The following is a 23,000-nucleotide window of genomic DNA, read 5'->3' as shown; positions in this document are numbered from 1 at the left end:
GATTGGTAGAGGAGGCCATCTGGGTGCATTCACCTCTCTCAGAGGTTCAAGGGCTCTTTCTGTGGTGGCCCCTGAGCTGTGGGATTTCCCCCCTTTATGGGTGTGTCTGTGTCTTCACCATATAGCTTTCAATGTATGCTGAAGACATACCTGTTTCTTTACTCTGGTCTTTGACAGTTAAAAAGATTGTTTTCAGGACCTGCCTGGACATTGTTAATTAAAGAATGACTGTTTTTGTTTTACCATACTTCTCTGTGTATCAGACGAAGTTTTTTGATTTAAAAGTTATGTTAAAAATTGGGGGCCGTCTTATACATGGATAGTACATGGGGGGACGTGGGATTGGTTGCTGTCGCGAGCTGGAGATTGTCAGCGGCTATTGGGCGTGTTATTGGTGTCTGCGGGAAGGGCTGGTGTTGATTGGTTGTTGCTGCAGCAGCAGTTGGGCGTGTGATTGGTGGCTTCTTTTGGCGAGGGGACAGATGACAGGTGGCTTTTGTGATGCGTGCGAGTGGCAGCGTAGGTCCATTGGGTGAGTGATTTTTCGGCAATCCCCCCCTTAAAAAGCTCAGCAACTCCCCCCCCCCCAAATAAAACTCAACAACTCTGGGCAATCTCCCCCCCATTTTCTTAATTTTGAGTCCCCAAAAATAGGGGGCGTCTTATACACAAAAATACAGTTATTTTGTGGTTAAGCTATATTATTGTTAGCCATTGAATGTTTGAAAAAAATTTGCTTACGACCCTTCTAGGTCAGCAACCCAACACGCTTCATTCACATCTTCCACGTGAGCTCTCTCCAGTTGGGATGGGCGGATCCAGTGTCAGTGGCATTTTCAACCAGGAATGGGAGGAATGTTTTTGCAAATTGTAACCTACTGGAAATAATTCATAATGGCAATGCTTCCCCTACAACATGTGATGGCAGCAACTGGGAAAGGAGAGGGCTTCTTGCTAGGAAGCTCTGCTGCGTAGAATAACAACGGTTGTGAGTGCCTGGAGATTGTGTCATCTCCAGTACGAGGCATCCTTCTCTCCTTTTGTCTCTCTTCTTTTGCAATCCTGGCTCTTTCATGCCAGAAACCATTCCAAAAATCTAGGTTAGCTGTATTTTGGTCCCCAGAGCACTGGGGATTGGGGAACCTGTGTTCACCCCCTTCTTCCTGTGGTAGGAGGGCCCCTGCTGGCTGGTGGTGCAGGGCCAGGTGTCCTGCAGAGGTGTAGCATTTGTCAATGTGGTGTTACTCTTGACCAGGATACGGCTATTTGGAATACCAGCCACTAAGAGCCAAAGGTTGATCCGCCTGCCTGCCTGGCTGGCTTGTCTAGCATGGCCATGAAGAAGGATAACCATGGACTGGAGGGTGGCTGTGCTCTGCCTTCAGGGACAGAGGCAGTAATGCTTTTGAATACCTGTTGCTGGAAGCTCTTGTGCTTGGATCCTGCTTGAGAGTTTCCCTTATCGGCATATGGTTGACCACTGGGAGAACAGGAAGCTAGACTGGATGGGCCATTGGCCTGACGCAGCAGCCAGGCTCTTACCTGCTTAATGCCATCCGGGGGAAACTTCCTGCTAAATGTTGACCACCCCCTACGAGGAAGTAAGTTGCCACTTTCTCCAGGGTGTCTTGCACTTGCCTCATTATTCCCCTTAAATGTTTTTTAGTTGTTCAAAGTCATTGACTTAAGAGGACCTGAAACTAGAAGTTTCTCTCCTTTGAATTAAGGAGGTGTGTTCCGTTTTTTAAGGGCGCAGCATGCATGGAGAATCTAATTTGGTTGATGCAGTATGTGACAGAAGGCTTTGTTTATGCTGTGTGTTAACTAGAAATTCTAGTCACAGCCACAATAAAATAATAATATTTTTGTTCTGGCATAGCATTTTCCTCTACAACCAAATAAGAATTTTGGCTATGAACATGGCTGTTTTTTGTGTTTATTTCCTTAAAGTGTTTGGTTTTGTTCCATTTTTCTCTGAATAAACCTCTTTTATTGTTCAGTATTCGTCTCTTACTCGAGTTATGTAAAAGTTCTGGCTTGCTGGTGAGAATTCTCACCACTTGATATTATTGAATATAGTATTCCTCTTGGGGGCGGCGGATTTTTAGGGACACTAATGGACTTTGGAGGCTCTAGGCTTACCTTAGTTGCTCCTTCTCATAGTCATCTGCTGCCTGCAAGCTAGATTTGAGGTCGTCACTAATAGGCAGATATTGTATAAATTCGCACCATGCTTTGTGGGTTTCTATAACTTTCCTTAATAACTCTGAGCTCAGCAGGCAAATTAATTCTGTCCATGTTTGGAAAAACAGCTTTTGTTTAAGTTTGAATCCTTGCTGTTAAAAGTATATGAGCATCTGTTCTTCCTCTGATGGAAGAGCCCCATTTGAAGAGGGCCACAGCTCAGTGGCAGATCACCTGCTTGGCATGCAGAAGGTCCCTGGTTCAGTCCACAGTGGCATCTCCAGGTAGGGCTTGCCTGGAACCCTAGACGCCTCCGCGTTAGATGGACCCAGTTGTCTGATTCAATGTAAGGCAGTTTCCTAGGTTCGCCACCAGCTCAAAGCACTGCTGTTTGGCACCTAAGCATTTCTGCCTGCTTGGCGGGTGGCAGGTAGTCTAGATAGCTCTGTAGCTCTGATCCCATGGGATAGCTCAGTCAGTAGAGCCTAAGACTCTTAATCTCAGGGTTGTGGGTTTGAGCCCTGCATTGGGGGAAAGATTCCTGCATTGCAGGGCGTTGGACTAGATGAGCCTTGTGGTCCCTTCCAACTCTACAATTATATGATTCTATTGAATGTTATGATTTTATAATGCTATGCTTTTATTTAATCTTCCTGGGATCTATGGCAAGTGGACCTCCTAGGAGACAGCTGGGTGCTCCCGTAAGTTGGTTGCAGCTCAGTTCCTTGTCTGCCCCCTTTTCGCATGGATAGCCTGACCCTCCATGGATGTCTCTGACTCTAGCATCCCATGCCTTGCTCAGGTCAAGTGACCCTTTCGGTGAGATTCCTGGGAGGAGCTTCAGCTTCTTCCCCCAGCCTCCCCCAGCTGCTGCCTTATCTGCAGGCAGAGCCCCCATGTGCTTCTGCGTTCTCTTTTGGCGCTGAGCAAAGGGCAGGGTGCAAAGGGCTAATGCAGTTCCCTCCCACAAGATGTAGTAGTTCATGGAGGAAAGTAAGGCTGTCAGTGGCCAATAGCCACAGGGATGGCTCTTCTTGCCTTCTCTTCTCTACACAAGGCATACCTTGGATGCTGCCAACCTCAGGATTGGCTTTGGGGTCTAGCTGTCCAGTTTTGATTTATTTCCCTCCCTCCCTGATTTATTTCCCCAGGATGCTCCGCTCTGAGGCAGCAGCTCTTTCTCTCCCCCCCCCACCCCCACCAGTGCTTCTTGTTTTAAGATGGCCATGGTGCTGGCAAGGTGCTGGCAAGGTGCTGGCCTCTTGCCTCCTTCTCAGAGTTGCCTCCCACCCGCCTCACACACCTACACAAATGCTGCAGAAGTGGAGTAAGTATTGTCCCCCCCAAACCCCTTAAATTCATCTAGAAATGCCAAGACCCAGGACCCTGTTAGCCAAATGGCATGAGCCTAAAAGGAAGTTTTCATCCGGTCAGTACGACATAGTCTTCTCTCACTATACAAACAAGTTGGATTTATATTATTATCAATGACATGAAACTCCAGCATGTATTGATTGTAACCCCACCCGAGGTTCTGAGAACAGGATGACCCATAACTATGGATTTGAAGGCAAGTCCAGGGGTTGCGCTGCGGTCATTCTTCTTGCATCCCCCACGGGGAACCATGCCTTCCTCCCCCTCCCTATAGCGGGATTCAGGTCCGTGAGGATTGTTCTGCCGTGTGCAAGTCCAGGTCCTTCTGCTTGCTGGTCAGGAAAGCCCCCCTCTCCAGTTGCCTCAGTGGCCACGCCAAGGGTCCCCGGCTCTCTCGCCTCCCAGCACTGCAGAGCAGAGTCATTCAGAGTCCTGCTTTCCTTTGCAGATGAAAGCCTGCTTTTCTTGCTTGCAAAGCCAGGCCTAGAGGGTGCTCAGTCTCTCCCCAGGGATGGGCTGCCGTAAGTTCATCTTGGGTAGAACCACAGGGCTCCCAGTGGCAGCAGCAGCCAGGCACAGGCCGGAAGATTCTGTCTTTGTTTTGCGCGTGTGGCTTTTCCATCTTTCCCCTCGTAATCTCCTCCTCCTCCTCCTTCCTGAATCCATAATCATTTAACTCCGAATCGCCGACTTCCTGTCTCGGTCTTTACTCTGCAGAGGGCCAGAGTTGGAAAAGAAGAGAGTTAGACAAACACACCTGGGACCGCAAGCTGCAAGTGTGGCTGTTCCAAAGCTCCAGAGAGCAGCCAGGTGCACAAGGGATTTTGCTCATTATTTCTCTCTTTATTAGAAATATTTATAACCTGCCCCTCGATCTGCGCAGATTTCAGGACTAGTTCTGGAGCATGAAATAGCGAACAGTGCAACAACCAACTATAAAACACATCATCAAAGACAAATAGCTTCATCTGAAACTGAAGAGCATGTTAAACAATCGCCAATTAAAAAAAAACAACAACCTGGGAAAATAAGTTTTAACCTGGCACCAAGACGGTAACAATGTTTGCACCTTTCTCAGTGCAAAGGGCACCATTTCACCATTTTACAGATGGGCACCATTCTCCCAACTATACCAGTCCCCATGATGGACAAGTTTTTCTTTAGAAAACCCTCCAGGCTGATATAGGAAGAGGCGCTGCTTCAGGGATTTGGGCCCAAGCCATTAAAATCTTTAAAATGAAGCCTCAGCAGCTTGAATGGGGCTCAGAACCAAACAGGCAGTCGGTGTCGTTTGTTCAGAGCCGGTGCCACATGGTTCCGTATGGACTGTCCTGCTTTTCACTTGTTTCTACCCAGCGAGAGGCTGGGCCAAAACTCATTTGTGCCAGGGCCATTTTCTAGCCCTTGCTTCCCATGGGCACTTTCTGTACCTCCCTCCGCACATACCCCAAATCACTGGCCGTTTCTCCCATGTAGCCTCTCCTGCTATTATACTATTACTTTGTTTAACAAAATTTATATACTGTTTGATCGTAAAAACAACAACAACTTTATAAAATAAAATGTTTAAAATACATCCAAGACCTTCGTCAGCACAACCACAGTTACTTCATGTTTTTCAGTGATTCTAGCTCACAACACGGCACTCATTTTTCTGTGGATGCTGCAAAATTTCATCTTCCATTCCCCTCCCTCCTTCTGCAGCTAAAACAGAGGAGCCCTTTTTCCATCAGTGGGATCTGTTTCTGTTGCTGCATGCAGATCGCAGGAGGGCTCATTTGGTCTGAATAGATCACAACACTACGCCATTTGGGAAAGGACTAGCTTTAGACTCTGAGTAGACCCAGTGCCCAGAGAAGCAGGTCCCTTCTACACAGAGCACGTGCTATCTCTTGCGAGATTCCCCCAGAGTTGTTTGGGGTTGCCTGCCGAGCAGCCCATTGTGGCAAACCCCACCCCAATGCTGGGCAGAGTGGGGGGTTCCTTGGGGCTTTGGCGTGGGATGTGGGAGTGCTGTGAGTCAGGCCTCTGCTTCTCAAGGAGCTGCCCTCACTGGCTGCCTGGTGCCTCTCCCCAGCACCACACGCTGCACCCCGGCATGGCTTCCTGGCTGCCACAGCCACCCGTAACAGGCAACCTCATCCTTTGTTAAAGGGGAGGAGGGGGGAGCGCAGAAATGGTAAAATTAAATTTCCCAGATGTTCAGGCCCCAGGAGCTCTCTTGCTGTCTGGAGAGGAAATGGGGATTCGGAAAATCCCGCCTCATATTTTTTCCCCTATCACCTTGCCTTTCCGCTGCCATTAAGTTAAGCAGGAACAGTAAATTAAGGGGATTGCAAAGCAGGCCCATCTTTGGGGGAGGAGGAGGGCAGGAAAGGCCCCTCCAAGCTGCTGCCTTGCCCCAAGCAGAGAGCAGCACAGCCGGCCTCCAGGTCCCGTCCCCCCCTCCTCTTGCCACTGGAAGAAAGGGTGGCAGGGGACAGAAGGACCCTGGAGTAGCTTCTCCTGCCTTTTAACTGGCTAGGTGCTGCTTGCTTCAGCCCCCCCCCCCCCGCCCCATATGCGCTGTGCTCTGGCTAGAGCTTAAGAACGAATGGATTTTCGGGGGGGGGGCAGTTCTGTAGCATTCTTAGGTCACTAATGAACTGGCATTCATCTGCAAAAGTTTGTAAGCACAAGTAGAAAAGTGGTCACCAAAATCATCCCATAATATTTTGCCAGGGGGTGGGAGGTGCAAATAGGACTCCTTTACCCAGCATTAAGCAGCAGTGCCGCCTGTCTCTCTCCTGATCCACCTTGTGTTTATGTGGACTAGGAAGCCACTGGGTCCACAAGCCACGTCACCATGGAGAACTAGCAAGCACAAGGCAGAGGGCCTCTTGTGTGTGATGTTCACCTTGGGTTCCAGATGGGGAAGTTGGCTCTTAAAATCACATCCCTGGTCATCTTCGCCGTGGCGCAGCAGCCGGCACAAACAGCCTTTGCTCATGCTTTTCTGGCTTTCCACAGTGAGCTCCTGAGCTTTGTCTAACCTCCAGGAGAGGTTCTTGCTTTGGACGAGGTGGGGAAGGTTTTTGTGGAGTGCGTCAAGCAAGCAACTGCTGCCTGTTGCACAATTTCTCCCTTTCCACATCGTATCAGTTAAGCTTGCTTTTTCTATCACTTGCATGAGTGAGAATTCCCACGTGGCACTTTCCCTGTTTCTCAGAATGGCCTCCTGGGAGTGGAGCTCAAGGAATTGGCTCCCTGGTGGCTCCAGTCACACCTGAATTTGAAGAGGCGGAGAAAGAGCTCTTTTATATCTTCAGGAAGCTTGCTGCTTATTCTGTCCCTGCTTTTCACTTCTTCTTTATTTGAATATATTTTTATTAAAGATTTCTTGGTTTGCAAAAGTATGTGCAAGGTCTCTTTTTTCAAGATACATTTTTTGCAGATCAGATTCACTTGGTGAGACATTAGCGTTATATAGGAACCTGCTTTTCACTTCTGACCTGGACTTTTCTTGCAGCTCCCACTCAGCCTGGGGGGGGGGGCAGCACTGTCTTGCTGTTTCTCTCCCCCCTCCTTCCCCCCTTCCCTGTCCTGAATGCCTGACCCCCATAGACCTCAGGAGGTGCGGCTGCCTCTATAGCTTTTGAGTCCACTTAGCCCCCTGCTGAGCTGGGACTTCAAAGTGGCAGCCTTTTCCTGCTCTTAAAGAAACAGCTGCTGGGGGGGGGGGTGTCACAGCGCAGTTCTTTGCTGGGGGAGTCCTCAGCAAGCCAACTGTGCTTGCTTCCATTGACTTCACCAGTGCTGAAGCAATGATTCTTCAACATCAACTCCGTTGGACTGGTCATGTTGTGTGGATGCCTGATGATCGTCTTCCATAGCAACTACTCTAGTCCGAACTTAAAAATGGAAAGCGTAATAATAATAATAATAATAATAATAATTTATTATTTATACCTTGCCCATCTGGCTGGGCTTCCCCAGCCACTCTGGGTGGCTTCCCAAAAAACAATAAAATACTGTAATACACCAGCGTAATGCTGGTGGTCAACAAAAGAGGTTTAAAGAGTGTCTCAAGGCAAATCTGTAAAAATGTAGTATAAACACTGACAACTGGGAAACACTAGCCTACGAGCGCTCCAGTTGGAGAACAGCCTTTACCAAAGGTTTCATGGACTTTGAAGACACTCAAACTCAGGACGCAAGGGAGAAAGGTGCTAAGAGGAAGACACGCTTGGCAAATCCACACCGTAAGTGATCAGCTCCCACCTGGAAACCTATGTCTCCACTGTGGAAGGACGTGTGGATCCAGAACTGGCCTCCACAGTCACTTAAGGACTCACTGTTAAAACCGTGCTTATGGAAGACAATCTTACTCGGCTACAAGGGATCGCCAAAGAGAAAGAGACTCTTCCTGTCCCTCAGCCTCATCTCAGGGAACCAGGGACAGCCAAAAGGCATTCAAGGCATCCTGTCCTGCTACAACCCACAAACTGCTCTTTGCATTCCAAGAAGCCCAAATACTTTATCTCTCCCCGACACCCCAAGCTCCTTTATTGTTGCAGAGAGATGCTAGAACATGTTGTGGCTCAAAAAAGGCAAAGGTCAGATCAGGTGGTAAGGAAAAAGCAGCCCAGTTTAATTGCTTTGAAGGCTGTGCTTGCACTTTTTGCTGCTGAAAAGTGCCTCACGGAGTACTGCTCGCATGATGGCTTTGGGGGCCAGTTCTTTCTGCTTTGTATTTTGTTGATTTGTAAAAATCTGTGGACTCCCCAAGGGGCATGGCTACTGTAATTGGGTGGCATAAAAATACAAATAAAAAACCTGTTTGTATCTCTGAACATGGCAACAGGGGCAACATGGCATAACAGCGTTGTGTTGACACCAATCTCCCCACCACCCGACTATCTCTGTGAACTTGGGACAACAACTTCAACAGCAGTCATGCCAGTTTGCTGGGGAGAACCTAGCCCCTCTACTAAGAAAAAACCACAACATGATTTGAAATGGCAAGAGACATGTACAGGTGCCCCTCATGCTTGATGCAGGTGCCACATTTTGCATGTGTGGCCAGTAATAAAACACCTCACATTTTTGCTCCGGCCAGCGGGCAGTGCCTCAGCGTGTTTATCAAACGTTTTGAAAGGATGCTTCAAAATGGCGACCTACGCCATTACAGTTTGCTCTGCTTCATTGCCTTATTGATGAACGTGACGTTACTTGAGTGCAGCTAAATAGACCTAGCCGCAGCCTTCAATTTAGCAATCCATTCCCAGTAACACATGCAGCCCCCAGCCCCTGCCACCCCTCTCTCAGAGCCTTCTACCCTCTGCTTTCCATGGATCAGGTCAGCCAATTGGTGGGAGGTTCAGGGTGGACAAGACTCCTCCACATGGTGCAATAGCTCACCTCCTCCTTGGGGACTGGTTTATAAGCCTTCCTAGGCATGGCGACTGGCACTGAAGGCACAGGGCGTGCATTTTAGAAATAAATAAAATGCTCTTAAAAACCCTCTGGCCACTGTGGGGAACAGGATGCTGGGCCACGTACACCTGTGGTCCGCTTCTGCATTGCTGCATGTTGGGGCAAGTGGCAGCTGCCGCAGCCAGTGAAAGAGGTAGTGGTCCTCTAAAATCACTGGTAGCTGCCAGCTGTGTTTCTTCACAGCAGGAGAGCAGCTGTATGTGAAGGGGGGGAAGTGGCATAGAGACGTGTACATGACAAGTTCCATTCCTAGTGTATCTGCCTGCACTTCTTTCTCCGTCAGTCGTCCCTAGTTGGCATGATGGGAGAGGCAGCAGCAATGGTGGGCTGGAAGGTGGAGCCCTGGAGATCAGGTCAAAGGGCAGTTTGCCCCAGGAAAGTATTGAAAAGGCTGGACTGCATAGGGGACACAAGTTGAAGGAGCCAGTGGGACAAAGGAGAGGACTTGGCCCTTCTTTGAACCAGACTCTATAAGTCTTGGCTCCTGTGAGTGCCCCGACACGCTTCTAACTTGCTCTTTTCCCTTCCTTCTGGGTGGGTGGGAAACTGGAGCTCGGTGGTACAGCACCATGTATGGAGAAGGCGCCAGGTTTGAAACCTTACGGGCATCTCCAGGTAAAAAGGTTAGATAGGAGGGAATGGAGAAGGGAGCCCTACCACCCGCTCCAGACCCTGAGAAGCCACTGCCAACTAGAGTGGACCATACTGGGCCAGGCAGGCAATGAGTCTCAGGCTGCTGCTGCTGCTTCTGTTCCACAAAGCAAAGACACCAAAAAGCCACTTGGTGTCTTTGCATCCATCTTCTCAACTAGCAGCCGCCATCTCCACCCACGCTCAGGGCAGCAAGAAAACAACTCAGTGGGATTAAGAAACCGCTCCTTCACTTTTCTCTCCATGCAAAGAAGAAGAAAGAGGGCAGCAGTCTCTGACTTAGGGAAACGGGAGACACTGCCACGGATTAGGCTACTCTTCCCCATTGTGTCTGTGCTGCTACCTTTATCCGTTCAGGCATCCCCAGTGAAAAACAGGGGACTTGCTGGGTCGGACATAGGCAGATCTCACAGGAATGTGGCAGTATCAACAATGTCAGCAGTACAATGCCCATAAGAGTACAAATTGAGGGCATTCTCTCCACTTTGGATTCCTCTGCATAGCATTTGAGCATCCCTACAGCAGGGAGAATCAAAAGCCTTCCTCCCAGGCTGCTTCTCAGCATTTCCCTTCTTCCACGTCATTAATTGCAAATAAATTGCACTCAACCACTGCACTACTCCTTAGGGACATTCCTCAATTCTCCCAGCTTTTTTTTTTTTTTAATTGAGGGGGAGTATTTTCAGAATCCTATGTTACTCATTGTTTGTCTATTTCAGATTGAATTAATTGATAAGCTAAGAAATGCCACCTCGGTCTCTTTTTTGAAGAGTGGAGAAATGAGTTCTTCCACTGCCCTAACTAGGCTGTTACGATGGGGCAGGCCAGTGTTTAGCAGATCAGTTGATGATAGTAGAAGGAGGTTTGCTCCGCGCAGGAAACGTTTGGCAAAGTATTAAGCAAAAGCCAATGGGGTGCTAGAGTTGGTCACTTTTCCTGACCTGTATCTCCCCCTCTATTGTTCGGGGTGGAGCTTCCTCTGCCATGACCTTTTGAAGTCCCCCTGCCTCACAGATAGGTTTACAGATTTAGTTTCTGTTGCAAATCTCCCTTTTCACGCTGCTGAAACTCAAGAAGGTGCCTTTCCCCAGCTTCCTCCAGAGTTCCTTGGCTGAGTCTGGAGGCCTCTCTGTTCCCATGTGCCACATGCATGCCCACCTATCCAACATGCTGCTCCCCCAGAATGTCAAGGACATTCTTCCACCAACACCCACATGAAAGCAAGTTGCTCCTTGCCTTTTCTTCCCCTTTTTCTACATGTGGGGATCTGCACATAGGCTGGAATGGGCTGAGCTTTTTGGAACAGCTTTGAGGCTGCTGCTCTGCGCTTTCTGCCCCAAGAAGCCTTAAGAAATTTGGCTGTTAGAAAGCTGTGCCCCTGCCCTCGCCACACGCTCACATCCCCTTAGCTTGGGCATTTTGAACTCTCAGCTTTGGGTTCGTGGGGTGTAGGAATTTGTTCATTCTGAAATGCAGAAGTCAAGAGCTCATCAAATAGACCAATAAGTAGATTTACGCACCTTTTAAATTTGCGTGATAACGGGTCTCAGAGGCACAATCTTCTCTCAACAATTTCAGCCCAAAGACAGCAACTCTGAGAGTGAAAGCAATTTGGAAATTACACTGCGAATTCAGGGCTATACCGCTTTTTTAAAAACAGCTTGCTTTTTAAGCAATGTGTTCTCTGTCAGTGCCCCACAAATAGCAAAGATATTTGTTTTGCAGTGTCCTAAACCTTCCTTCCTTCCTTCCTTCCTTCCTTCCTTCCTTCCTTCCTTCCTTCCTTCCTTCCTTCTACTTAGATCAGTTGGGGGATCTGTTTACGACACACCATTTCAGTTAGGAAGAACTTGGCTGGAATGTGGCAGTTGCCAAGCCTTGTGCCCTAGACAGCTGAGGGCATGCGAGACGAGGGGGTCAAAGGAACAAAGGTTCCAGCTGGCATAGCAGCCTGCCTGCCTTTCCCCCTCTGCCCCTGTCATTCTGGCTCATGCTGCTTTGCTCATGCTGCTTTGCACCAACTTACTTGCATATCCTACGTATGGCTTTCACAGCAAAGTCACGCTTGTCAGCTGCCCTTCCTTTTCTGCCCCTCATGGGCTGAGAGTTTGCGGAAAGGAGAACTGCCCCCCCCCTTGCATTGCCTTTCTGGGGGGGTGAAGGTGGAATGGACCGTCCAGGGGATGCCTGTGGTTCTACCCAGAGCTGCTGGAGTCTGATATCTAGGTGGATGGAGCCGTCTTGGCGCTGGAGGCTCCTTGGACTCCCTGCCTCTTTTACTCTGATAGGAAAACAAAGGCTGTGTGAGGCGCTTTGTCTACACAAAGCCCAGAACTTTCCCCTTTTCTTGGGGACTGTTGCAGATGTGCAGCACCTCAGTCAGTTGGTTCCTCTCTGTAAACAAAGGGCTCTTCCCCCATTTTTCCATATGCCATAAACGTCTTTATTTACTGAGTATTTAAGAGTTTCGTCACACCTTAAGTGCAGTTGAGGTTTTGTAACTGGGTGCAAGAAGAGGGCAGAGTGGTGTGTCTGAACCAAGAGAGATTTGGGGACGGGAAGGAGGTTGCCTTTGGGAATGCTTCCAAATGCATTGATGTGCGTGGTCTGCATGGCCCTCTCCTGCCAGGGCTGGAAGTAGCACAGGGCGACCTCGCTGCCACAGGGGGCTTTGCTCACAGGCAAACCATACTGGTGGCCACTCTCTGGATTTGGTCCCCAGCGCCTGATGCCTCCAGCCTGCCAGCCGTGGGTAGCCTCCCTATTAAAGCAATGGCCACGCCAGTAGCCGTTGGCAAGGAACTCTGTGGGTCACTGTTTGTTAGTCCTGAACCTGCTTCTAGACAATTTCATTTGATGATCCTGACTGCTAAGGAATCACTTCTCTTTCTGCACTGCCAGTGGCTTCATCAGTTTCCACTCCCCATGTTACCTTCTTCCCCCTCTCCACCCCACACAATGCAGAAAACAGCTACAAGGTGAAAGCTTCATCAGCAATATTTATTTATTTATTTATTTATGGCCCATGCCAATGACCAGGTTGTTTTGCTGGTCCATTTACTGCCTTCTCTCTGCAGAGTTTCCAAATTTGGACACACTGCGTTTCCTAACAACTTCCATTATGCAATTAGTGTGAGTAAGGAATTTCTTTCTTTCTCTCTCTCTCTCTCTCTCTCTCTCTCTCTCTCTCTCTCCCCCCCCCCAAAAAGATTTCAGACTAAAATGCAGGCAGTTCCCGGTAGCTTGGAAGTCCAAACCAATAATCTAAGAAAATAAATTAACCACAGGTTTCAAATGCGGGGTTTGAAAAGCACAAAAAGATTGCTAGGCGATTTTCCAGGTTATTTGCTTTCATGCTAGCTGAAACGATATTCCTTGTTAAAACACAGTCAAAATAGTCCTTTCTGCTGGAGTATGTTAAAACTCCCTTTTGGATTAATTTTTTCCTGTTGTTCAAATGGAAATTGCTGGGGCACTTGTTAAACTAACCTGCTTAATAAGAGACCAACGTACAGCTGTTGCATATCCAATGGATATGTTTTTTTTGGGGGGGAGTAGGATTTGGGGGTGGGGTGGGGTGGTGACCTTCTGCATTCTGGAAAGGACCATTGTTCTGGCTTTTTTCCTTACTATCCTAATTTTATTTTTACAACAGCCTTCCAAGGCAGTTGAAACTGAAAGCGGCTTGCCTCACGATTCCTATTACACTTCAGGGCTGAGTAAAGATCAGAATGGGACGAGGTGGAGGTGTCTCAACCTCCCAACCTAAACTTTTTTTGGGGTGAGGATATATCTCCTGCTAAGCAGAACAGGCTGCAAATCTAGCCACTGCGTAAGAAGACAAAAGTAAGCTTACAGCTACACTAAGTGGGGCTGGTTTCTCCTCTACAGAGAGAATCCCCCCCCCCCTTTGGTTTATGAGAGGAGCAGTACTGAGGATGAGGGGCAAAGATGGTGAGAGATCTGGCAGGAGGGCCAGGTGAGCTGTGCTTGCTGCCCATAACTTGGCTGGGTTGAAGTAGAGGAGGAATCTCAAGCAGCCCAGACCACCATGCCTGGGACTAAGGTTGGGAAGGGGCTAGGCAAGGTGGTTGCTCACTGGGGAGAGAAAAGCTAAGGAGATGAATGTGGGAAGTGATGGGTGGACAGGCAATGGCTTAAAATGCTTCCTTCCTTCCTTCCTTCCTTGGAAGCCCCTTCTAGCTCTTCATCTTGGGTATTTCCCCCAGACTCATTCCCAGACTGAAGAAGTGGCGGCGAAACTGGGTAGTAGCTGAGAATTGGTGCAGGACAGCAGAGTTGCCGTTGCTCAGGGCTGGGGAGTGGGGGGAGGCATTCCTTCTCTCTACCCCAGACTCACCAAGGAGCTCAAGCCACTCATTCTCTAGACGGAGACATTTTTACCCAACCCTCTCAAGCACTGCGGCGAAGTAGGTGTTGCCTCGGACAGATGCCCTTCAGAAAGCGACACACACACACCCCCAGTGCTGGCTTGCCATTTGTGATGTGCAAACCAAGTGTGACCTCGGGGTCTTGGTGAGGGTGTGTATTCTCTGGGCCCCTTTGCCAACACCTCTGGCTTCTCCCTGGTCTCTTGAGCTGCCCTGTTTCCCCTGCTTTCCTTGCACTTACCAGCTCCCCTCCCAGTCCTTTCCAAGCACCATCTCTCTTGGGCCTGCTTATGAGAGAAGTTTAATAATTCCCTCTGGAAATGAAGTCTCCCAGAACCCTGCGGCACATGGAGGAGTTCATCCACTTTGGCAGCAGCGCTGACTGTTCCTTCCCGCATCCCAGAATCGTCTTAACCTGCAGTTTCTTTGTGCTCCTTCCACCCCCTCCGCACCCCCTGCAAGCCAGGAGAGCCCAGGACTTACCATCTTCCTCTGGTTGCTGAGGCAGAAAGTGCAGATCTGTTTGGGCTGGGAGTTTTCGCTCTCCCTCATGGGGGGACTACTGCTGCTGCTGCCGCTGCTGTGATGGAAGAAGGCTGGCGTGGTGTGGCACGGCTGCCCATCTCCGCACGCGTCCCCCACCAGGAGGACGTTGCCCAGGTGTGAGATGTAGCTGGAGGCCAGGCGGAGCGTCTCGATCTTGGAGAGCTTCCTGTCGGCTGGCTCGGTGGGGATGAGTGTCCTCAGGGCAGTGAAGGCCGTGTTGACACTGTTGGTTCGGTCCCGCTCCCGCGCATTGGCCGTGTGGCGCTGCCGGGGCTCCCTGTTGATCCGGTTTGCCTTCTTGCTGCGGCGCTTGCTGCTCTTGAGTCCGTACCCGCCGGCGTCCAGGTGGTAGGGCTTGTCCTCTGACCCCGAGCTCTCGCTCCCATCCTCCTCGTCCTCCGAGAGCATGCTGATGTCCGGGTAGAGGAAGCGGCTGGGGGCCGAGCGCAGCATGGCAAAGGAGGACATGGCCAGGAGGTCGGTGAGAAGAGAGTTGGGGGGGGGGGCTTCCTCCTTGTGGACCTGCTGCCCTGTTACCTCTGCTCTCTCATCCTTTCGTAGTTCTGCGCAGTGCAGGGAAGGGGTGGGCAGGCAGCTCCCAGAAACTCCTTCCCCCTGACGCCGTGCCGGTGGTTCTCATCCACTTTCTCTGGCTGCTCTCCTAGCTGAGAAGGAGTTAAGCCTCGTAGTCACACACTGTGCAGCTGGTGTCTCCTCTTTGCACACGTGTGTGTGCGTGCTTGCATGCGCTTAAAGCTGCTTTTGGAGTGTGGCAGGAGCCAGAGAGCATTTTATAGCACCAGTGAGTGGTCTGTCAGACAAGCCCCTCCTTCCCCTCTCCTCCTCTTGCTCTGCTTGCAGCAGTTTCACGCCTACCTGAGCATTCCTTCTTTTTCCGTTTGGGATGGAGGAGGGGTTGTCAGCCGGTGGCCGGAGGCTGTGGGGAGAAGGGGAGCCCTGTGTGGGCTTCACCTGTTGCTGCCTCCAGGACCCCAGACTCCCAGCCTGGCAGATGTGCTTGTGGGGTAGAGAGCACAGAGGTCTTTGCCCATAAAAATTCTTCCGCTGCTATCGTGCGCTCAGACTAGAGTAGCTTGGAGACGTCTAGCCCTGCACAGCGTATTATTTGAAAGGATGGGGTGTGAAGCGCATGGTGACTGCTCTCTTGTCTTGAAAGGATGGGGGTTTGGATTGGGGGGAGGGCGCAAATGTCTCCATTTGGTTGCTCAGAAGCCGCCACATGCCCAAGAGAGCAAATGCTGGAGCAGAGGTGGAAGATGAAGGGGAGCCACGCTAGACCCCCTGGCAACGGGCTTTCCCTCCCCCTCGGAAGAAAGCCCACTTGGGGACGAAGCTGAGCCAGTTTGGAAATTAGTCATTCCTGGAGAGAAGTGAAGAACAAAGAGCACTCCAGTCTCTCTTCCCTAGTCACTTCCCACCAAGCAGAACCAAATCGATCCTGCTGCTAATGGAGCACAGCAGGAAGAAGAAGCCCTGCTGCTTCCACCAGGTCTGCTCTGGAGAAGCAGCAGCAGAAGAGGCGGCCCCCTCTCCTTTTTCTCGCCCGGATGCCTGCCTTTTCAGAGCCCCCCAGGACCCACGGAGCAGCACTTGCCTTTCCCCCTTATGAGGGCATTCATTCGTTTATCTCCTCCAGCCACACTCCTAATGCCTGATACCCTAAGCCAGGCTTTCCCAAACTTGGGTCTCTGGCTGTTTTGGGGCCACAGCTCCCGTCATCCCTGACCACTGGTCCTGCCAGCTAAGGATGATGGGAGTTGTAGTCCAGAAACAGCCGGAGACCCAAGTTTGGGAAAGCCTGCCCTAAGCTAAGGCAAGGAGCACACCACTCCTTCCTTTTGCCTTTGTGGCCCCACCCTGAGCTTTCTCTCCTGTGGCGCTTATGCATACAGATGGTGCCTTGGAATGGTCCATATATAGCCCAATATTGCCTGGCTCTGACTGGCAGCATGTCTCTTTCAGCAAAAGGCCTTTGCCAGCACCTGCCCTCTGGAGATACCAGGGCTTTTGAGCCTCGGACTTTCTGCCACTCAGCTACATGTTGTTTAGTCATTTAGTCATGTCCGCCTCTTCGTGACCCCCTGGACCAGAGCACGCCAGGCACCTCTGTCTTCCACTGCCTCCCACAGTTTGGTCAAATACTCAGCTACATACCCAATAGTTTTTCTCCCAAATGGGTGGAGCCAGAGTAAAGCCTTCACGGAGGAGCAGCACAATTGGGCGCCTCCTGGCTGTTTCTCTGCAGAAGCTCAGAAGCCAGGAGATTTGGGGATGGGGGATAAATGCGCAAGAAGAGACTAGGATGCCAGGATGACTTTTCTCCCTTGCCTAGCCGGCTAGACACCCCCAGGATTCGGCCTCCCTCCCCATCCGTATTTTGCTTCTCTTTACACAGCCAAGAGGTTAACCAACTTAGCACATAAAAAATAGCCCTTTTCGTAAGCGGGTGGCCAGCAGGAGTAGTCTGGAATAGCCAGGTTTGATATTCCTCCTCTTCTGCCTGAGAGCAGCAAGGCTCTTCTCAACCCTCCTCCTCACAGATCAGCCCTTTCATGGGAAGGCAGAGCGCAGGGTAGCTGCCTGGGGTTTTTTTGGGGGGGTGGAGCCTAGTGACCAGGTTGCCCTCCTTGCCATCCATTGACGCTTCCACTTCCTTCCTAAGAAGATGAAGAAACACTGGGTCTCCATAAAGGGGGGAGAGATCTGAGCAGTCCGGTGTGTGGGGGGGGCACCCCTTCCTCTTCCCTCTCCACCCCCCAGTTCCACATCCCCCCACTGCCTTTCCCCCTGTCCCTCTCTTCTCCCCCTTCCCCCTTCCTCCACGTGGACCAGCTATTTTCAAGAAAGTGCTACTGGGAAAAGAATCCTTTCCCTTGCCAGGAATGCACACGGAGGAATGCCTGGGCTGTTCCAAGAGCAACTTCCAGACGTGTGGCTGAGTGACGGCAGCTCCTTGTGGAGTGGGGGGAGGACTATGGCGGGGGGGGCCGCAGCCTCCTTTGTGAGTAAGCGCTCAGGCTGATGTGTTAACTACACGGGAGGCGGAGGGAGGGGATGGATGGATGGCTACTGGCTGCTTCCACAGAGGAGGGAAAACTCTCCCCTGGAGCAGCTCTTGGCTGCTGCCCTCCGCCTTGGCTGGCGCTTGAAATCCAAGCAAGGCACCCGCAAGGAAGGGGGTGCTGATCGTCTTGCCCTGACCTTGGTGGTGGCAACAGCAGCAGATTCACTAGGCGCCCCCAGCCCTTCTCAGCCCTCTCCTGGCAGGCCAGTTTGACCTCTTCCCCAGTTGAAAAGAAAAGGCTCAAAATTCTGCACCAAGAGGAGGGGCAAGGTCAGGATTCTGCTCAACCCGCCATTGTGTTTCTGAGGACTTTGCAAGAGAAGCTTGAAGCCCTTCAGGCACACGGCATTGGCAAAGCCGTGGGGGACCGAAGCTTGCTTTACCAAAACTTAAATAAGTGGGAGCTGAGACCTGAGGTTGACACCAGAGCAGGATGCTGCTCTGGCCAGTTATTTCCCTCTTGGTGTGGGTGCTTGGAACCTTCGGGGGGGGGGGTGCTTTCCAGTGGTTCCACGCCAAAGGCAACTGGTAGGCAGAAAATATGTACCTGGCAGCCTGCTAGCCAAGGAGGAATGCAGGGGGTGGCATGGGGACGGATGAACTGTTTGTTCCTTGCAAGGCCTGCTGTAATCCAGGAGTGGGGCTGGGATCACCAGCCAGTGTTGTGGCTGAGGCAGCAGCACCCCAGACACTTCTCCCTGGCGCAGTGCGCAGAGGGGCTCTGCAGTGCTCTTTGCACGTGCAGCCTGGTCATGCCGGGGGAATGCCTTGGACGGGAGTCAGTTGGACATCCTTGGAGCTGGCATCCTCCTCCTCCCCAGGCCCAGCCAAACCTCCCCGGCTGGAAAATTCCTGGCAGGACCCTAGAAAGGGAGCCCAGGGGTGCTGAGTGGATAGACCAGGGGTGCCTCTCTCTCTCTCTCTCTCTCTCTCTCTCTCTCTCTCTTCCGGGGCTCTTAACCACCCACTTCCACCACCGTCACCCCAGCCACTTGTTGCTTCCTGTGTGTGCGCTTATGGGAACCAGATGGTGCAGCCTCTGAGCCTGCAGGGGCAGAGGTCACATTCACACCTCCCTCCCAGACAGCCTGTAATGGGGAGGAGGGGTCCCCTTCTCTTGTGCACTCTGCCCTTGAGCAAGAGGGAGAGGGGGTGCTGTGTGTGCGTGTGTGTGAGAAAGAGAGAGAGCGCAATGGCTGTAAGAAGTCAGACAAGGAGATCTATCTATCTATCTCCACCCCCCTGGGAAGGGGTTTCTGTCTGTTTTTCTTCACTCTCCCCCATCACCACATGTGGCACCCCCATTCCCCACAGAAGAGGATGGGTTGGGGGGTGCTCCCTAGGGTGCCCTCCAGTCTCACACCCAAAGGCAAAGGAGCTTCTTCTTCTGCCTCCTCTTGCCAAAACTGGTAAATTCAGTTGTGTCTGCAGTGGCCTTTTGGGTTCCACTTTGATGGAGCTGAGGAGCCCATGAATGAAGGGCTTGACATCTCCCACCTCTGGGGGGAAAGAGCTTTAGATATCCGCAAGCGCCTATGCCTTAAACCAAACCTTGGGCACATTGCATTCTGGGACACATGGTCTGCCTTGACGTGCTTCTCCAGATGTCTTTCCAGCGGTGTCCTGGATGCTACATGTGCACACGCTCCCAGTGGTGATGGTGGCAATCTAATCAGCATATGGGGGCGGGGGGTAGACTGAGTTCTGCTTTCCCAGCCGGGGGCCAATCCAGCGAAGATGGAATCACAGCAGATGCGGAGCTGGCCGAGCCCAGAGCTGGGGGCTGCCAGCCCTGCGAGTGCTGGAAAGTGTGAGGCTCCCTCCTCTGCGAGCGGCTGCTGACCACCCCCACCCCCTCTGTATTTTAACAAGTTTCTGAAGGGCGCCCATAAATCCCCAGCTCTGCCTTTAATGAGCCGCTTGCCGCGCTCGGTGGTGGCGCCCGGCCGTGGTTCCAATCAGGGAGCCATTAGAGGCAGCAGCTGAGTGTAACCCACCCAGCCCTTTTTCGGGATTTGCCAGATGCCGGCCTTGATGGGCCTCCCACCTCCCCACACGCACCCCAGCAGAGGAACCGAGGGGTGACCATGCTGGAAAGAGAGGCAGAGGAGGAGCAAGAAGAGAGGGCTTTGCCCCCTGGTGGGAGCCCTGGAACCATAGGCTGCCCTGCCTGCTGGCCTTGTTCCACTTGCCCCGGCTGGCTTGGAGGCTGCCTTGTGCCAGGGCAGCCCACTTAGGCCCATGCTGTCTTTTCAAACAGGCAGCCTCTTCAGCTGCAAAGAGGTCTTTCCCAGCCCTGCTCCTTGGTCCTGTTCACTGGAGAGAGAGAGGGGCTACCCAGGGATCGCATCTGGGACCTTCTGCGTACAAAGCAGGGCCTCCTCCCTGCATGCTGTCAGGAGGGAGGAGAGAAGCTGGTTGCATCTGGTGGCATTTTCATGGTCCCCTGGGAAGGTCTTCAGAAGCATCCCTCCGTGTCCGTGATACAGGCCAGGCTAACCCATCGCCCTGCGTCACCTTCACCTGTGGTGGCTGAAGCTCCTCATTACTCTGACACACCTGGCTCCTTATGAAGCCGTCCCTACCAGATGGTGCCAGCTGCAAGCCAGCAGGGTGGGTGAGGCTGCCTTCATTGGGTGGGCAGGGAGAGGCTGTCAGCAGGCATTGTGGTTCTCTCTCTGTGCCTCTGCATCCACCCTGCCTGGTTTGGGGGTGCAGAGTCAGGATTTGAGGCCAAGCCAGGGCTGGCGCTGAGCAGCCTTGGTTTCCCTTGGACATCCTGCAAGAGCCCATTCATGGGTGAGGGAGGGGAGCAGGTTTGGACCTGCCATTGTGGGATGTGTGTGCGAGAGAGATGCCCCCCAGACCTTCCCCTCAACCTGAGCCTTCAGGCCTCCAGAGCTGGCCTTTGTCTCATCCCTCGCCCTCTTCCTCCTCCAGGACATCCGCAACACAGTGGGCAACATCCCCATGGAGTGGTACCAGGACTTCCCCCATATTGGCTATGACTTGGATGGGAAGAAGATCTACAGGCCCGTCCGCACCAAGGATGAGCTGGACAAGTTTTTGGAGAAGATGGAGAGCCCTGACTACTGGTGAGGGGCTCTGAGCTGGCAGAGGATGGCAAGGGGAGGGGGGAAACACCGAGCAGTTCAGTCATGTCCTCTGCGCATCCAAAGTGCTTTGTGTGCAGCATTATCTCACTGGTCTTTGCAGCTGCCCCAGGAAGTCAGCCAGTGTCGTTACAGACAGGGCTGAGACCGAGAAAGTGTGCCCAGCACAGGGCTAGCCTGAGACTCAGGCCCTTATAGTTCTGCCCCCTGTGCCCAACAAGGGCTGGTCGGCAGGGTGGACAGCCTGACTCTCCCCCCCTCACCCTCCCCTTTCACCCCACCCCAGGCGGACGGTCCAGGACAAGATGACCGGAGTGGACATCAAGCTATCTGACGAGCAGGTGGATCTGGTGCACCGTCTCCAGAGGGGCCAGTTTGGGGATGTAAATTTCAACCCATACGAGGTAAGGGAAGGCCCAATGGCAATGAGGCTCCTCCTCTTCCCCCGCCACTCTTCAGCTCTGCCCTCCTAAGCCCCGCCTCTCTTGCAGCCCGCCATCGACTTCTTCAGCAGCCAGGTGATGATCCATCCTGTGACGAACCGCCCAGCCGACAAGCGGAGCTTCATCCCCTCCCTCATTGAGAAGGAGAAGGTGAGCAGGAGAGGGAGGGGAGGGAGGGGTCTGGGCACAGGTTGTGCGGGGGGACAGAAGATTCAGGCATTAGGAGGCCTGGCTCTCCAGGCCAGGCTGGAGTCCTACCCAGATCTCATGAGGAGCTCTTATTAATCCCCATATGCTCCTCCCCAACTGGAGGGCCCCACGCTGGTGGAGAGAAGGACCCCCCCCCCATCAGTATACCCTGGAGGCAGCCCTGCCCCTGAGGAGCCCCATGCTGGAAATGACTTGAGCCACAGCGAGCATTTGGCTCTGGGCACAGAAGCCAGGGCACTGGCTACAGCAGTTACTGCACACCAAGATGTTGCTGGTCAAGCCTGGTCAGAAGAGACATCCACTCAGTGCAAAACAGGACCTCTGCATCAGCCAGCTGCTCCCCAGGCAGGTGGAGGCACCTGGTCCTAAACGTTCGCCTGCGGCAATTCTGGGTCCAGCAAGGGGCCCTGGAGGGCTTGCCAGCACTGTCTGCCCCTGAAAACACTCACTAGCGTGCAGAAAGCAACATCTGGGCCAGGGGTCAGCAAACTTTTTTTGGAGGGGGCCCGTTCACCGTCCCCCAGACCTTGAGGCGGGCCAGACTGCACGCGCGGCAGAGAGGGCTTTTCTCTCTCCCCCAGCCCCTCCCCTCCCCTCCCGCTGCCTACCTATGGTGCTGCCGGTGCAAGGGTGGGCTGGCTCCAGAGAGGCTCTGTAGACTGCAGCTCCTGTGCCTGCCCTTGCGAGCGGCAGAGGGACGATTGGCCCGAGTGGGCTAGCTGGCTCCGGAGAGGAGCTGCCCAAAATGGCGCTCAGCCAGCTCAGCCCAGCCCCCTTCCTCCTCTGCACAGGGCGGGGAGAAGTCAGGAGGAGGCGCCACGGTGTCTAATTAACGGAAAAAATTAAGGAAGGAATCCACACAATCCATGGACCGGATCCTGAGGGCAATTGGGCCGGATGCAGCCCGTGGCCGTAGTTTGCCGACCCCTGATTTAGGCGGTCAGGAAAGCTTAAATGTACCTGAGCAAGAAGAAAGTTTATTGCCTGGAACACAGGAAAACAAGGAAATTGTTAGTGTTAAAAAGCAGGTTCCTAGGAAGGAAGCAGTTCTGTGGCCCCATTGAGGAGAAGAGATGCACCAGCTCAGTCTCTGGCCAAGGGGAGCCTTGAGCACCATGAAGGCAGCAGCCTCTTCCCAGGTTCTCCTCACACCCGCAGGGAGGAACAGGCAGCTGTCTCTCCGGGCTCCAAAGGCCTTTGCCAGGAGCTGCTTCCTTACTGAGCAGCTCCCCATTTGCAGGTCTCCAAGTTGGTCCACGCCATCAAGATGGGCTGGATCAAGCCCCGGAAGCCCAAGGAGGACACACCGGCTTTCTATGACCTTTGGGCTCAGGAAGATCCCAACTCCATCCTGGGCCGGCACAAGATGCATGTTCCTGCCCCCAAGCTCCCTCTGCCCGGCCATGAGGAATCCTACAACCCTCCGCCAGAGTACCTCCCTACTGAGGAAGAGGTGAGCCGGAAGGAGGGGGAGCAGGCTGGGGGTGGCTGGGGAAAGAGCGTCTGTGGGCCCCACTCAGGTGGGGAG

General features: G+C 52.4%; 2 protein-coding genes across 4 annotated transcripts in view; one reads left to right on the top strand and one right to left on the bottom strand.

The window, feature by feature from the left end:
• The window catches only part of BOP1 (BOP1 ribosomal biogenesis factor), a 64,136-nt gene that overhangs the window by 36,651 nt on the left and 4,485 nt on the right, over positions 1-23,000 (top strand). For both annotated transcript variants that reach the window (XM_083449032.1, XM_083449031.1), the window contains 4 exons: positions 20,647-20,801; positions 21,106-21,223; positions 21,311-21,412; positions 22,713-22,925. In XM_083449032.1, the coding sequence (XP_083305158.1) occupies positions 20,647-20,801; positions 21,106-21,223; positions 21,311-21,412; positions 22,713-22,925 (588 nt within the window). The remainder of the gene's footprint in view (positions 1-20,646; positions 20,802-21,105; positions 21,224-21,310; positions 21,413-22,712; positions 22,926-23,000) is intronic.
• SCX (scleraxis bHLH transcription factor) lies at positions 3,652-16,272 on the bottom strand. 2 transcript variants are annotated; one of them, XM_083449867.1, is made up of 3 exons: positions 14,559-16,272; positions 11,205-11,278; positions 3,652-4,269 (listed from the first exon to the last, which is right to left on the bottom strand). In XM_083449867.1, exons 1-2 carry the CDS (start codon positions 15,087-15,089, stop codon positions 11,231-11,233), a joined length of 579 nt encoding a protein of 192 aa, XP_083305993.1. In that variant the 5' UTR covers positions 15,090-16,272; the 3' UTR covers positions 3,652-4,269; positions 11,205-11,230. The 2 variants fall into 2 exon arrangements, with proteins under 2 accessions (XP_083305993.1, XP_083305994.1); XM_083449868.1 differs by lacking the exon at positions 11,205-11,278 and having other exon boundaries at positions 4,106-4,269.

This window comes from Podarcis tiliguerta, assembly GCF_965153285.1.
Source record: "Podarcis tiliguerta genome assembly, chromosome: 7".
NCBI lineage: Eukaryota > Metazoa > Chordata > Lepidosauria > Squamata > Lacertidae > Podarcis > Podarcis tiliguerta.
The sequence above is the reverse complement of the archived record's forward strand: the minus strand, read 5'-3'. Positions and strand labels throughout refer to the sequence as shown.

Coding starts and splice junctions, on each gene's coding strand:
- SCX (XM_083449867.1), bottom strand. CDS start 15,089: ATGTCCTCCTTTGCCATGCTGCGCTCGGCCCCCAGCCGCTTCCTCTAC. Junction 11,279..14,558: donor TCAGCAACCAGAGGAAGATG/GTAAGTCCTGGG, acceptor TTTCACTCTCAG/AGTTGCTGTCTTTGGGCTGA.